Here is a 17,093-nt window from a genome sequence, read left to right as displayed (position 1 = left end):
GCTATGCCCCTGTTTTGGTCTCAGATATTGCAAATATACGTGTCCTGGAGGATGTCAGCAAGGTTAAGTTTTGGTCTGACTGCCCTTCTAGTTGCAGATAAGCTCAAGTGATGAAAGCCTTTTTTTCCTGTTATTGTGTCATGTCTAAATGGAAATAATGTATTGTTTCAATTACACCCCCACAGTTGCTGCAGAGCAGCAGCGTGGGTGCAATTAGGCTAGTGTAAGGAATAATCTTAACACTTACTCAGAAAGTAAGCCACACGGATGTAAAACATCTATTTACCAGCAAAGGTAGCCCAGGGTCCACTGCAGTAATGTGGGGAATGGGAGACATATCTGCCTGGTTTAAGAAGCTACCTTTGCTTCTCCCAGTCTACACACTGCCCTGTCTTCTTGCAGGAGACTGCTGCTGAACAGCAGGAGGAAAACTCATGGCTCCATTTCATGGCCCCGAGCCTTGCCAGCTTTAGCAAATGGCCCTGTTTTGCAGCAGCATGGCTGGGAAGCTGGACACGTGCTCTTCCCCTCCCCACTCTGCCAGAGTGTTGGTAACCTCTGGGAAGGGGCCGGAGGGCGGCTGCCTGGGGTTTTGCTGGTTCAGCAGGTTTCATCCCAGCTTCGTTGTGGAATGAAACCTTACTCAATAAAGAATCGTACCTCTGGGTGGAAAAATGCCAAAAAAAAGGTCTGCAGCAAGGGTTGGAGAGTGAGATCCCAAGCAGTGAGATATAAAGCTTCACAGTTGTCCCTTGCCTTGTAAAAAAAGTGAGTGGCTGTGTGACAGGGGACTGTCAAAGAAAAATAAAGAGTTAGACCTCCTTTTCTAAGGAAATCAAAACTTAGAATTAGCAGAGCAGTAAAAGCCTTCTAAAGCAAAAGCTGGAAACAATACATTTTTAATAAAATGGGCAGTTACTCTAATTGCTGAACCCCTACTGTTCAATTTCTTTTAGTGCCCTTATTCATTAAGTTCAGCATACTTATACTTATTATTTACAGATGTATGCGTTTTAACTTGTTTATAGAAACCGTGCCTTGCAGAAAGCTGTGGATGGTATGATACTAATTTGTGTTTATTGCTGCCTATAATATGCAATTTTAAAAACAATTAAAGATAGTGGTGAAGCTCATCACTGGAATCAACCTCAAACTGCCCATGAAAAGTAAAATATTAGTGCCGTGTGCTGCCTTGAAAGGTTATAGGCCATTTGTAGTGGATTGATAGCATACCCATTAATGAAGAATTTACCTGTTCTTAAAGATTTTAAGCTCAGCAGTCAAGTTTTTAGATAGTGTTCTAATGTAACCCATTTAAACATATGTGATGGAGTTCATAATTGCCCTTGTAAATGGGTATAGAAAGTAGGGTATATAAATCAATTAGTGATATCCAGCAGTGTGGTTGTAATACAAATTAATTGGGATGATAAGCATTTTAACTGCTACTATACTAACTTGAAGTAGTTTTGATCACTGAATTGGCTCTTGTTGAGTCACTCTATTAATTTTAAGATTTAAAAACACTTAAAGATAAAAATATTCTGAACTAATGGTCCTAAAGTTTGAGAAATAAAATTATATGTAAAATATTACACAGCAAGTCAGTTTCACTGCATTTCCAAGGAGAGCACAACAGTTTTATTTTGTCCATGTGGTACGGAACAACTGTGTAATAGTATTACATGATTAAAGATATTAAAGCACTCCTTTTCTTACTGGATTCAAGCCACAGCAGAAAGTCATGATGAATAGCGTCATAAGATATGTTGAATATATAGAAAATAAAAAATTTATTTGGCAGACATAGTAATACCAAAAACTAATACCAACTTGGATAGGAGGTGAGTTTTGAGGAATAAAATCATTCCTTTAGAATAATACTCTGAATTATTCTGTTTCAATGCTTGAAAAGATTTAAAAATAAAAATCCTCAAAACACTATAAAACATTTAATAACTATAAATGGAGACTTTATGACTTAGTAAAATATCTGGATATGTGTAGAGATTATAGCAGCTCTTTCACTGCACTTGAAAGTTTTATTTCTTATTGAAGATATTGGATCTGAGTTTTCTCCCATTTATTTTTACAAGTCAAGAGTCTTTCGTGGAATTGGTGGAGTAGCAACACCGTAAAACATATCTGAAAAAAGAATCAGACCCCTTTATTTTTAAGTGTTTCATTCCTAACAATGGGCCTTTTTTTCTAATTTTTGATCCCGTAGGAAAAAAATGCTGAATTTGTTACACCACGTTTATATCAACAGGCCACAGAAATAGGCTTCCATTTTCATAAATAAAGAAGAAAAAGGCCAGAGTTCTCATCCACTGTATATTTGTGTCTCTTCTTTGCCTATGCCACTTTATTCCACATGAGAATCTGACCATAGGAATTTACAGCTAAAGCAATCAGGCCTGAATTGTAAGAAAAGTTAATTTTCAAAGGAAAATCTAACTTCGTGCAGATGATAGCACAATTATGCATTTTTGTTTAAATAAGATCCTATTTTTCAGTTTTGCAGTAATGCAGAATTTTCACTTGAGACTGATGCGGTTTTCCATGGTAGTGGACAGGCAGAAAATCACCGACCTGAAAAAACTACAGAGCTAGCATCTTTCGGATGTTTTTCTTCAGTTTTCCATACGATTTATTTTTTTCATTTAACATGTTTTCTTTTCCATTTTGAAGGTAGGCGCTTAATACAAAGTGATGAGCTGCTGCCCTGTAAACTCTGCCTGCCAAACCCTGCGGCCATCCTGTCTCTACTCTTACTTTCACCCTGGCTCGCTTGTGGTGTGTGCCTGGCCATTTATTTAGCGAAAGACGCTCCTGTTCTCAGTTACTAGCACGTCATTAAGTCTCGCTGTCTTGAGAGTAACACAGGTATAACCAGACGCAGTTCCTGGCCCTGATATAATTAATCCTGACAAGCTTTCTGCTTTCCACATTTGCTCAGGTGTAAATGCATCTCTCTGGCTACATGGACACATAAACCCAAATGCTGAACAGCTTTGGTGATATAACTGTTAAAAAAAAAAAAAAAAAAATCAGCCTGAAAATCAGTATCATTTTCTTTGAAAAGGTGATATTACTTCTTCATACTACCCCAGGCTTTAGTGGAGCTGGTGCTTGAGAAACAGGCATTGCAAACCTACAAAGCAGCTGTGGCTTCCTTGTTGTCCTTTACTACTAGCTGTAGTAAATATGTGCGTACAGTATGTAGGTGCCAAAAGTCCTGGCTTTACTAGGAGAAGCACCAAAGGTGGTTGCAGTGATGGCTCCCCCCAGAACACCTGTGGGACACAACAAAAAGATGCAGCAGCTTCAGAAGAAGGTTTTTAAGGGTGTTTTCATTCAGAAATACGTGACTGTGCACATTGGCAGTTTCCAGGTGGGGTGTGCTCAATATATAAGACTAACCTGCTCGATTCAGAGTTGTACGTTGGAGATATATGGGGCTTGGACAGTATAGTCAAGACTAGAGTTTTTTGTGGCAGTTTCTGGTGTTGCTTATGCCTGTGTGGTACATGGTGTCTACGTGCACGAGTGCTGCTGAGTTGCCTTCAGGAGAGGATTCAGGATTCCTCTTGGGCAAGTCTGTTGTCTGCCAAGACATTCCTGTGTAGTTGTATATATGGTGGTGTAGTCTTACACAAAGTTGATTCTCTGCTGGCCATGGTGATCAGAAAATGAAGGCAGGGATCTCATCATCTCTCCCGAGTTCCTTGCTAGCAGCAGTGGTGGCTCTTGGGGGCAGGAGGCCCTGTCCTGCCTCGCAGTGGGCAGGTAAGTGGGGTGCACGTGCAGACTTGGGGGTGCCCACAATAGAGGGCACTGAGCAAATGAAAGAGGACATTTCTGGAAATAATAAAATCTGTGCTACAAATGAAGATGTTAGCTGCCAAGGAACAGAAATTGTATTATGAGAGTAGAACAGAAGAATAATCAGAAGATAGATGCTGTTGTCTTCTGATTTATGGCAAAAAATCTGGATAGCTCTGCTATGCTGGTAGTAGGATGCTAAACTTTATTTCTTGGCCCTAATCACCTGATATAAATACAGGTTTCAAAGGGCTATACTGTCTGTCATGTGGCCAAGATCAGTATCCACTGACTCTGTTGACTTATGTTACATGACTCTGCTGGTTAACATTACAATTTGCAATTGAAACTTGGCAATGTTGTTGATGAAAGGTATGAAGGAATAGGATGTAGCTCTCTCTCTTCCAGTTCTAAGCCAGGGAAGATGCAGCAGATGAGTGTAAACACTTCTGCCATTCCAGTTGCCAAATACAACTTGGTGTACACAGCAAGGCATTTGCTGAATATGAAAAAGCCTTCTTTTTTAAAAAAATCATACTTTAAAGTTAGTCTGTATTTCAACACTGAAATGCTGAAATAGTTAAAATGAAGGTGTTCCAAGGACCTGCTTTGCAAGTAATGGCTCCCCTCAAGGCTGTGGAGGCCTTTCAAGGTTCATTCTTTCAAAAATCTTTTGACTTGGCAGGATCACGATCATTACCATTATTTGCATTGGAGTAGCATTGGAAGGCCCTGCAGTGCTGGTTACTGTACAGCATATTCTGAGGCCCTGCCCAAAATAGTGTACTGTCTAAATGCATGAGATGCAAGAGGGTGGGGGAAGAAAATACTGTCCTGATGGTATGTCTGCCTACAGTGTAGCAGTGGCCAAATTTGTACATGGAACTTCATTAGCGTGAGGATATCAGAGCAGAGAGTGTGCTTAACTGCTTCTTGTACTCATGAGGCAAAGGGCAGAGTTCAGCAGCACCCCTCTTCTCCCAGATGCTTTGGGACAGAAGCCAGCTGTCCATATCGCTCTTTAACTGACAGCAGTTGTAACAGCAAAAGCCCTTCAGCTTTAGAAAACTCCTGCCAACTCAGCTGCGCCTATCAGGACTTGCACCTTGTCTGAGATAGCTGTTGGCAGCAGCAGCCTGTGCCCTCAGCATGGCCCTTAAAGTGACCTGGGCCTGGGGCTCCTTTTAGGTGACCTTGTGTGCAGTTTTGCCCATTAATCCAGTCCTTGCAGACTGGGCTTCTGAGCTCCACAACCTTTCTAGTTTTGTTGTTATTTTAATAATACTGTAGGAATCCTGAGCAGCACATAGTGAAAATCTGTGGGATACTCTTTTAGCTTTTAGAATAACAAAAAAGGATCATTTTGGATTGGGTACCCTCAAGAAGAAACAAGGTCATGGAGCCTCATCTTCTGATGTCCCTGTTGAAAGTGGAATGCCTCTTTCAGACTGAGTGCAAACCTGACGACTTGGAGGGTTTTTTTGGCTTTCATCCCAAATACCACCCTTTTTTAAGGACTGTCTTGTAGAGATAAACTATGACTTGATTAATGTTGGAAGTATTGTAACTAAGAACTATAATAGAATATATTTAACATCGTAGCTTTAAGGCAGATGTGTGCAGCTACCCAGATGCAAATAATAAAACCTTCAAATGTGGAAAACAAACTTTCCTAAGTACTTCTGCAAATCCCGATAATAACATCTCAATCTGAAGTTATTGTATGTTTTAATCTAGGTGCGTTGCGTTTGCTTGCAATAACAAGTATTTCTTCCTGAACCTTAGTGCATATCCAGCTCTATAAGGAAAGATTTTTGACTGTGGTAATTCATCCTGCACTGATTAACATTTGCACGTTGCTTCCTCTGAGCCTTCTCCTCTGTCCTCCTGCCCTCAACCCACTCCACCTCTGTGCGTCCACCCCCGGGTAAAACACTTGTCCAGCGCAGCAAGCGTGAAATAGTAGCACAACTTCTGTGCTTTGTGCTGTTTTTGCTTTGTGCTGTTTTCTTTGCAAGGGAGAAAAGGGGAGTCTTCCCACAAGGGAAGATTTTGTTTTCCTCTTTCTGTTGCCTGTGATTCCCACCTGTTGTATATATGGTAAAAATATCTGGGACTTATAACCCAGCAACAGTACGCAGCTAGAGTCATGTGTGACCGGGTCAAACACACACTCGCTGGAGGGTCATGGCCAGGTTACTAAGTCAAGGCTGGCAAGTCTCCACGATAATGTTTTCTTTCTCTCTCACTCTTTCTTTTTTTTTTTTTTTTTTTTCCTTCTCCCCTTGTCTGTCTTCCAAACAAGAGTTTAAAAAAACCCAAACCCTCATAACAATGCAAACTATTTAAGCATGACAAATTCAAAGAAGTTTTTTATTAAAAAAAAAAAATTGGAAGGGGGAGTGAAGTCAATGATATTTTGGATTTAATTTTATAGTATAGTTTTATATGGCACATGAAAGAAAGAAATTTGTATTGAAACAATTGAGACCCACTTTCCCAGTTCCTGGCTCTTTCCTGGAAGATGATTAAAAGCAGACTTTTTTTTCCAGACGAGACATAAAAATTAAATGATCTACAGTATATAGTTATTTTTTCAAATGTTTGGAGGCTTATAAATAACTTCTACAATCAAATGCACACATACAAGCAGCAGAGAATCTGGTTCTAATTACTTGTACTTTAGTTGAACTTTGGCGTTTCCTTTGACTTTCTGCCTAATGTATGTGAGCTGTGTGCCTTGCACTCCTGCAGTGAATTCACAAAAAAAAAAAAAAAAGAAGGCAAAAAATCCAGACTCTTGTTGGTGCCAACAAAAATGGGGGTTAACAGAATGTTTTGACCAAATGCAACACTTTGCTATTCACCCTAATTAGCTGAAATTGCTGCTTCCCACCAGGGACCCTGAGCTCAGTATTCAAAATTCCCTTGAGGCTATCCAGGAAATGCCATTTGCTTTACAACTTCTTATTCTTTTAAAACTCAACTGTCCAAAGTGTGCATTAACATGCAAGCTTAATAATCTAAGTTCAGAACACGAGGCATTTCATAGTGCCTGCCTGCTTCTAGCTGGTCTCAAAGTAAAATACCTTCTCCATCTGTCAACACGGTTTAGTTGGCAGTAAATTAGCTCTCACAAAGCACGCTGTGCTTTTAAAGATCTTATCTGCTACTTTATCTAACCTTTAGAAATATTTCAGACATCTTAAGAATTGTGAAGTGACCGATTGTTTGAGAGTCCCTGTGTGCTTAAGCTGCATTCAGGTGTTGGGTGACAGCACTGAGGCTCTGTTTTCTCAGGTGAGTAGGGACCTGAAGTGTCACATCCCACAGGACAAGACAGTAGGGCATGGAAAGAAGTTGCTTTTTTTTCTTTCTTCCCCCCCCCCCCCCTTGAATTCCTCCTAAAATTGTAAGACTGCTTTAAAAATGCCTCTTCTGTAAATGTCGGCTCTTGATCCCCATCCTTTCATTTTTTCTACCTTGCATGTGCAGACTTGCATAGAAGAAAGTCCTTCTGCTGTTGAGCATTCGCTAGCTGCCAACATGTTACAAAAATAACACTTTTTACCTACTGAGCACGAATTGCTACAGATGCCTGCACTGGACTTTTGCACTTCCATACTGGCAGTACATACATTTTCAAATAAAGAGTTTAAAAAAGCTAAATCTAAGGAAGAATAGTAAGTCAACTGGACTAAGAGCTGAGCGTGTGTATCCTGGGTTCAAACCTTCCAGAAAACTGTACATCCTGCCTGTGTTCTGTTACCAAAAAAAAACCCACACCAAACCAACCAACAGCAACAACAAAAAAAACCCTAAAAAACTCAACCCAACCCAAAACCCAACCAGTCTCTCTAGATGGTTGTTTAGCTGATGCAAGTGTTATATTTGGTAGATTAGGTCCTTTTAGTGGTGCAAAGATATATACATATATATATATGTATATATATATATATAGGTGTTCTGCAGAAGATCTTTTGATTTCCATTGGCTCTTCCATTGTTGTATATCGTTTCAAATTGTCCTGAAAAATATTCTCTAGCTTTATCTTCAACTCCTCACTTGCTGACTACGTTGTGTATTTATGAACTGAGTTGCTTAATCTCTTCTGGGTATCTATCGCAAGGTCCTGGTGTTTTGATGATGTTGACAGACCTCTCTGAAGTACACATTGTTCGTGGTTTGAACACTACTATTGGACGCTGGTGCTTGTTTGGGATGAAATTATGAATAAAGCAGAAGTGAATCAGTATTATTCCTCAAAGACTGCTTTCCCCAAACTGAAATCACAAAAGGATTGCAGGAGTGCAGTTGTTTTAATGAATCATACAACCTTGTTTTCCCATGGGGAGCCTAAAAACTGCCTTTTAGATGGACTGGGAGAGTTGAATGAGCTAATACAAAACACATTGTCTGCTGGTATTAGAGTTTTAAAGCTAAAATTTTACCATTCCATAGACTTATTGGAAGCCACCATAATTCATGTACAAGTATGGAATAAGGCAAGGAATGTTTGAGGCCTCTCAAGGGCATTTGATGAATCTAACTTTAATTTAGAAGTACTAATAGATTATCGATTCAAGCAGGGTGGCTGTGCAGAGATCAATAACAGAGCACTCTCTATCTCAAATACCAAAAATTACTGTTGAAAAGAAATGATCATTCTCATCTGAGTTTTCGTTAAGAAAAAACTTCATTAAAGTTTTCTTGGTGCAGTAGGAACCTGTAGACTTTTGGTCTGCCAAGTTCAGTTTATTTAATACTGAAAAAGATGAGTATAGTTCTGGATGTTGTCTTAATGCCACAATTTATGGAGCCATGTTATTTTACTTTTCTGTTTTTTTCACAGCCTCCTTATTGTTATATAAAATAAATTGGTCCCAGTGGAAAGATATCCCTTGCTTAGAATCAGAACCTTTAATACTTCACTTTAGCATTTATTTTCTTCTCAAGAAATGTCTGTCCTTGAGGTTGACACTAGCTTAACCCAAGGAAAAATGGGGCCCTCCTCTCACAAGTAATCAGAGGTTGCATCGTGCTCTGTGATGCCCTCTGTGAATTCTGTAGCACGAGTTGACAATGAATCATGACTTTAATACAAATGTATCATCTTTGTAATCTGAAAAATATCATGTACAGTAAATCTTGTCTAAGATTTTTCCATTGAGTAATATTCTTTAGGGCCTGCTCTTAGTACTTTTGAGATTTAGCTCTGCTGATAGTGCCTAATATTTCTGGATAGATCTGAGTTCACAGATCCTGTCATTCCTGTATATCTGTTGAAAAGTTAGAGGGATTTATCTGAGAAGCAGCAGAGGGCTAGGTGAAACATGAAAATGTATTGCACATCCACAATAAATGTGAGGAATGATGACAGCGTATCACAGAAAACTAATGCAGATGTTTTGGAAAGATGTAGTTCACATGTCTTATCTTGCATCGCAGAGTTTTCACGTCCTTCCCCTGAAAGGGGTAACTGGCTTTTCAATAGGCTCAAACAAATGACCATCTAGAAATATTAAGGCAATAAACGGATGTGGGGTCATGATATATAAGTTGCTTTTTCTCAGCAAGGTTTCCTAACATTACAGGTCCTAAGGTAGGTAAGGAAGTGTTACTGGGCTGTGCTACTTATTTTACAGATTCAAAAAAAAAAAAAATTACTTGTTCAGGTAATTTTCACTTAAAGTCTCACACTTAACTCTTTACATATGTCCTGATACCTGCTGCTAACCTGCTGTGTCAGAATTGCATATTGGAAGTGTTACCTTTTGTAGAAAAAGGCAAGAGATACAAGAGCTCTCCCAAGATTAGGTACTGATTAAAAGGGTACATGCCACAAACAGTTTCCCTTTGAAGGCTGATGTCCAGCATGCACACGGGGATCCTATGCTATTCAGTAGGCTAAAAACAGCAGATGAACCCAAAGTCATCCATTTTTGGAGCCTGGTAAGAGATTGAAGCCCTGTATCTAAATTATTTGGTACTTTAAAATATACTTTGAAGCTATGGGATTTAGTCCTGTTATTACTTGCCTTACTTAGTTCCCCTTAAATGTTTCTAGGAAAGACAGACTAATCTTTATTATGCAAAGAAAGATATGGGCCAGTTTCATACTTGTTATGTAGTTTTATGTAATATTTTATTCAAACTTCATTAATTAATCATTCAATTATTATATTTTTTTTTTCTTTTGTAGCAGTTGAAACTCAGAGCACCAGTTCTGAGGAACTTGTTCCGAGCCCTCCTTCACCACTTCCACCCCCTCGTGTTTACAAGCCCTGTTTTGTCTGTCAAGACAAGTCATCTGGATATCACTATGGTGTCAGTGCTTGTGAGGGATGTAAGGTGAGTGCCATCATCTCCCTTTCCTTTAATAGGACTTCATTTCATCTTAAAAAGGGAAAAAGCAATGCAGTGTGGTGTGACTTGATTGTCTCCAAAGACAGCTGTACAGTTTCTTGTGGGAATTAATTCTTATTCATGAGTAAAGCCAAGTGAATTACCATCATTCCTGGAAATATTTCCCTTCATAACTTCTTCCAAATTATGTCTTTCAGGGACTTCCTTAAGTGTTGACTAGCATGAGAATGTGATCATAGATGTAGACATAATCAAAGAATAAACTGAAAACCCTTTGAGACTCTTCACTGTCCATCTGTAGGTCAGGTATTCCCTGAGATCTCACACAACCTTTGGCTGCTCTCAGCCTTTTTCTGTTTGCTGCTACCTCTCTGTATCCAGGGGGTGGAATTTGGGAACAGGACCTGATCATCTGGAATTTTTTGGCATAGTCTCTAGCTGTCTAACTAATCTCAAATCAAAATGGGAATTTAAGGATTAGGAGGCTGGTATTTGCAAATTTTAATCATCTGTCAGCCTACACTACTGGCACCTCTGCTAGTTGCTTTCCAGCGCTGTGGTTGTCACAGCATGAACTGACTGTCCATAGGATGTGGTAGTAACATACACAGTTCGAAAGTAGACAATGTCTAGGCAGGAGATACCCACCAGAGAAGCTATGTCAGCTAAACCATGTCTGTATGGCAATAGCTGGAGGTGTGCACACTGTGAACAGTATGCATGTGAGGAAGAAGGTAGTGTGAAAAATGCTAAAGAAAAGATATCAAAGGGCAGATGCTCTCATAGTTAAATTTATTAGAGTACCCCAGTGAAATGTTCTTTTTTAACAGTTAAAGGAAAGACCTGTGATTTTCATCCTTCAGCTTAAAATAGTTGTGTAGTGTTTAGTACAGTGAAGATACTAACGCATGCTGAAAATATGACAGGTGCTATATCCATATAAAGTTATTAGACTAAATTAACAAATTTGGTTTATTTTTGTGAAATGTTATAATATTTTTCAGATAGTGTGAAGGTAGCCATTTTTACTTCATCCTTAGAACCTTCAACTTCTTCCATGCTATTGGATTTTTGTAGTGACATAAAATATCATTGTCCTGGGTTTGTGTCATTTGACAAAAAACTAAAGGATTAGAATCTGGTTCCCACCCTTATTTTATAACTGTAGGTACTGAATTAGTGAAAGTAACTACTTAATTTCACCTCAGTTTTAGAATCTCTTTCTGGTAATGAGGTTTTCCTTGGGTATCATGTCTGTATTTTTTTCTTTTAAATACCACAAAACTATCAAAATTTAGGAAGATCTACGGTAAGAATATGCTGTAGCTGATTTCATTAAATAGGAAATCTCATCATACTCAGATGCTAACACGCAAATGGTGGTGTCATTTGCTCACCCACATGTTACCTCTAAGCAGAGATGTAATTGCAGACTGTGGTAGAAAGGTCACATGTTCCTAAGAGTTCATTATGTTTTAAAAATATGCAAAAATATACTGTAGGACTTCTATTGGCATACTGCAAAGCATTTTCATAAATAATTAAAGCAAGATCACACTTGTCAAAACACATGAAGAAATCCGTCTTGTAATGTGTTGGCCATTACTCAACAACAACAAAAAAATCATCTTCACTTATTTGCTAATTTGCAAGATGGTGTAATTCAGCATGTAATGATAGCTGGCTGTTAAAGGAAAAAGAAGAAAAAAAGATTAGTTACATACAAAACCTGTCAGTCTGTGAGAAATAACAAGTTTTCCAAGCAGTAACTTGGCTGCCTGAGACTGGTAATATTTGGGTTTGTTGATGCTAGCTCTTCAGCACTTTGGACTAGGATTTTGTGGAATCCCTTCCACGGATTGAATCAATTTCCTTAGTGAGTGCCAAAAACTGGCAAGAACATGATGAGATTGCTGAATAAACCCATGGTCCCTTTGGTGGACAGTCAAGTACTACATTTGTTGCTCAAAGTTGTCTGAGCTTTCAGGTCAACAGTAGTAGTGACCTGGATGTCAACAGACAGTAGTATTTGATTGCAACACCAGACACCACCTCAGAAACCTCTGTGTTGCCAGTTTCTACTCTTTCTCTGAAGAATGTTACCCTTTTTCTTTTGAGCCCTTTTTGACTGTTTGGTTTATTTTTCTTTTCCTTTTCATTTTTACTCTACATTTCCTTTCACACTGTCAGTTCTTGGTCTTGTATGATAAGCAAATTGCCACCTTGTGCTTCTGATTTCTAACCATCCAGGCTTTCTGCCTGTCCTTAAGTTTGCTTTTACCCTGTGTTCCTGGTGCTAGTTCTTCATGCATTTCTTTCTCTCCAGCCTTCATACAAAAATGTAACCAGTTGCTTTGCAAGTTTCAGGAAGCCCTGAGCATTTAGCACTAGTGCTGGGCAAGCCTTGTCCCCTGTGGATCTCTGCCTTTCAGTTGTTTAACCCAAGTTTCTTAGAGAGTTTGTCTTTCACTGAAGGCTTCTGCTCGGTATGGAGCTGCAGTTTTATACTGATTCTCTGATGAGCCAGGGGAGTAATAATAAGGAAGACTTTGTTTTACAGCCTTTTGTGTAGTTAGGAAACTCAGATTCATTTCCCCTTTACCCTGAAGAAACATCTCCATGCAATTGAGCTCTATTTCCTTCAAGATTTGGAGTTTCACTGAAGCTGACCAGCGTGTTCAGATGGTCTGAACTGCTGTGGGGATGGGGAGACGGAGCCTCACTTATGGCCGAGTTGGACAAACCTCATTCCATAAGAAGCTAGACTAAAATATCAGCCAATCCCTTTCTTTCTCTTTTCATCTGACCTTGTTACAGTTTTCTCCTTCTTCATTCCTATTTTCCCTGTTTCTTTCTTCACCTGATTTGCAGTCTATGTTCTGTGATGTTAAACCTTAAATTCACTCATTTTTCCTCCTGCATTTGCACCTCCCTCTGTCGTGAGGTCCTTTTCTCAAGCCTTTTCGGACTCATTTACCTTTCACTTCGAACTCCTGGCAGTCTTGTTTCTCAAGGGAAGCACAAATGGAAAACTCTGCTCAAATCATATTTATCTAATTAGGGCCCTGTTCTTTTGTTTTTCTGTGCTGGCTTTTCCTTGGTTTTCTTCTAGTTTTCTCTCTGTTTCCTTCTACTTTGCCTTTCTCCTTTGAGCTCTGGTGAAGCTGCTGCCACAGTGATCATTAGCAGTCTTCATCTAGTGCAAGGGACAGCTTTCTGTCCTCCAGGTTTTGGGTTGATGGCTGCCTTTGATTCACTGGGCTTTCTTTGTCCTGGCTTTCGCAACTCTTTAGATTCTCATCCTACTTACTGATTATTCAGTGCCTCTTATTTAATTGGCTTTTTATCCACTTCTGACGCTGTTCCTTGAGGTTCAGTTCTTTGGCTTTCTGTCTCAAAAAGCATCAGTTACTGACCTATTTTATGGTAGAACAGTGGGGGATATTATGGCAATATTCTTAATCGAGACCCTTCCGGCCAGGAGCCCTTGGAGAGCTGTGGATGGTGACTGTGACCTTGTGAGGTTAAGTTTGGGAAACACTGCACTGTGAAATTTATCTTCCCTCAGCTGTCACCAACCCATGGATGACTTCCAGAGTATCCCTATCTCTGACTTCTCTCTTCCTGTCTTTCCTCGATGTGTCACCTTGCTCACCTCACTGTTACTTTGGACACAGAGTCCACAAAGACAGAACTTTCCATCCTCTTTTTGTGACATGACCAACTGTAATCTCATGGCATGGAGTTCTTTCAGACATCATGTCATGATGACATAATTTCTGATCTGCAGTATTCTGATTTACATGATCTGTTGTTGTTTCTCCTCCAAAATCTGAAAATCTGTCTTTGACTGCCTTTATTGCCAAACTCTTGCTGTGGTCTTCTCACGTGGAATTAGATTGGTCCCTTCTTCTGTTCTCCCTTCCTCTTTTCCCACTCATTGTCATCCTTAGACATTATCTTTTCAGGTACCTGTGAACAACCTCCATTGCCAAATACTTCAGTGATCCTGCTGTCTTATTAATTAATAGTCTTCAGTACTGTGCCATACTAGGAAAACTGTTCTGTGGCTTGTGTTGATATACTAATCATTTAAGGTTTTTAGAAGGTGGAATATTTCACAATAGGCACTTGTGAAACACAATGGAAGTTTTAAACTGTTTTAAATAAATTTTAAAAAGCATTTCTGGATGTGACACTGCAAAAGTGTATGTGCTTCATAGCCTGTCATTGGCTTTGTGTACGTATTATTTTCAAAACCAAACCGATCTTCACAGTGTATTTGTATTTTGTAAGAAAAATTTCAGAGCCAGTCCATCTTTTTATGTGCAAAGCAGAACATTGACAACACTTAGCTTATTTACAACTTTTCCATTTTGTAAACTGTGTGGCATTTCAGAGGTGAGTTTTGGAATCTACTTGTGTGTTTCATGACCTCAGTTACAGACTTACGAGATTTCCCCTCCACCCCCCCCCCCCCAGTCTCTGGGTGTTGCTAGATAGCACGCAAACAAATTCCATAGAAAATGAGCAATTTGGATTTTTCCAGCTGGTACAAGTGGTTATAGGACTGGCTGTGACCAAAAACTCAGCTCTTTGGTCCTGACTTGACTCGTTGTAGCCGGGTTTGCAGAAAGGGAGACTGAGAGTAGTGGGCTGGATTCCCCACACAATGGCATCATTGTGTGGGTGAGGAGGAGAAGCTGGTGTTCTGGCAGCTTCAGCTGTCTCTGAAAGCCTTGTCTCTTGTTCTGGGCATTTAAAAGACAGCATTCCTCTGCTGACAGTCCTGCCCAGATTACTGGCTTGAATTTGGTGGGCAGCAAAGATGCCTAGAGCAGTTTCATTGGAGAAGACAGCGCAGAATATGAGAGGGTAGGTTTGCGGTCCAGCAGTTTTGTCTGAATGATGAAGATGCATCTCTGCCCATTATTGATGCTAACAGACAAAAATGTAGATAAATCTACTTCAATACTGGCTGATCCCAGGTTGGCTCTTATCATAAAATAAGAATAGCTTTCCTTCCATCAGGGTTTTCATATAAGATCACATCTAATGTAGGATCATTAAATTAAAAGGGTAGCCACATTTAATATATTTTCAAAAGTCTTCAGCTACGAAAATATGCTTATTTGTTTGACATCTTCCTGACTCAAATATATAATTTCTTTGTTGCAAAGACTTTAAGCAGTATGGAAAAAAAGGGCATTGATATAAACCTTGAAATTTAGGTCTGTAATTTTGTGGGACTGACTCCTCAAAAAAGCTAAGATACACATAGGAGAAGAAAAGAGAGAAAATGACAGTGGATTCTGCTTTATCCAAATTTGCTGATCCATGGATGTGAAGCTTGGGACAAAAAGTGTCATTTTGTTATAGGTTTAACTTACTTGCTCACAGATGCAGTGTGAGGCAATCCCACCACTCAAGTTGAGGCCCAAAATTAGTTGCCTGACTTCGAAGTCTGGAGTTTCTCAGTCTGTGGAGAGAGAGAATTTCCTCTGATGGCTGACTCAGAGCATCTAAACCAGATCTACCCTGGGTCACCCTCCAGAACAACCCATCCCCATGAGCCTTTGGGTTAGGTGGCCAAGCACAGCTGTGTTAATATTCTCTGAGATGATGTCCCCCATGGTTATACCCTTTTGGACACTGAGAGGTTTGGGGTTTCCCTGTTGCAGGCCGTGAATCCCTGGTCAGCACTGGTCAACAACTGATTTACAAAATGCTACTGACAGAGAGAGAGGAGCTGGCTTTCATTTTCTTTATTTGTTTGAAGTTTGATGGCAAGGATATTATTTCCAACCTAAATGACATTATGATTCTGTGATATTATGCTTTGGTCTGCGGGAAATGTTGCTGAGAGACCTAAAATATTTTATGGATTGTCATAGCAAAGTTCCCTTTATGGAACAGTGTCCTTTGGGACAGATGCCTTTTTCCTTTTAATAACATCTCTTACATCATGTGAGAACAGATTTGCATTTTCTTAGGCAGTTTTGGGATTGTGGAGGGATCTTAAGCAGCACTTCTTTTTGATAACACCACTCTTGCACATGTTAGCTTCTAGCTATAATATAATTATATTTAAACCTGTATTTATGCCCCTTTACTGGGAATTAAGAATCCAGACACAGAATTTTCTCAAGTACTTAGCCGTAAAAAAAAAGCACACTTCATAAAACCAGCTAACTAACATTCCATGTATTTGTCCGGCTTTGCTTTCCTGGCATGTTTTAATCACCTACAACTGAAACAGCAAGTAAGAAATCTAAACATGAAAATAGGTGCGGCAGTATGATTTGTATCAGGGAAAGAAGTAATATTGTTTGCAGCAATGCAATTGTAAAAGCTTCTGTTGGTTCAAAGAAAAATACAGATCACCTTGAATGATCAAGCTGTATTCGTCTCCATTTAGGCTGTATTAGTGACAGTGCCAGCAGTAGAGATGTATGCTGTCATCCATGCAGAGCTATGAAAAATTCCTTGAATCACAGAAAATTGCTCCCAGTTTCAGTTAAATCAACAATACTTTTTTTAGAAGGTGAAAAATGTATTTTGAGATACATTTCTGCATACTATTAGTATCATCTGATCTTAAACTGTAAGCACTTCACAGCACAGCAACATAACAAGTCATTCATTTGCAGAAAGCAGTGCCGTACACACTAAATGAGTTGCAGGTGCTTTAAATGTAGTACTGCAAACCTGAAATTTTTATATATTTATGCTATCAGAGGAGATCTGATTGTTTTAATGCCATCTTTGAAATTTTACTTTTTCAAATAACAAACCCAGGGAAAGCTGTGTGCCCTGTGAAAAGCTGGTATTTGTTTCAGTGAGTTCCTTTTTTTTTTGCTTGTTTGGAAGATAAAACTTTTGACAAATTCTGAATTTGCTTC

The 17,093-nt window shown here is 39.3% G+C and overlaps 1 protein-coding gene across 6 annotated transcripts in view; it reads left to right on the top strand.

The window, feature by feature from the left end:
• RARB (retinoic acid receptor beta) overlaps positions 1-17,093 on the top strand; it is a 325,381-nt gene that overhangs the window by 247,068 nt on the left and 61,220 nt on the right. For 4 of the 6 annotated variants that reach the window (XM_050329904.1, XM_050329895.1, XM_050329938.1 and 1 more), the window contains one exon: positions 10,028-10,176. In XM_050329904.1, the coding sequence (XP_050185861.1) occupies positions 10,028-10,176 (149 nt within the window). The remainder of the gene's footprint in view (positions 1-10,027; positions 10,177-17,093) is intronic. The other 2 variants (XM_050329913.1, XM_050329930.1) reach the window with 1 other exon arrangement.

Source organism: Myiozetetes cayanensis, unplaced genomic scaffold (genome assembly GCF_022539395.1).
Source record: "Myiozetetes cayanensis isolate MyiCay16 unplaced genomic scaffold, myiCay2020 scf1, whole genome shotgun sequence".
NCBI lineage: Eukaryota > Metazoa > Chordata > Aves > Passeriformes > Tyrannidae > Myiozetetes > Myiozetetes cayanensis.
The sequence above is the reverse complement of the archived record's forward strand: the minus strand, read 5'-3'. Positions and strand labels throughout refer to the sequence as shown.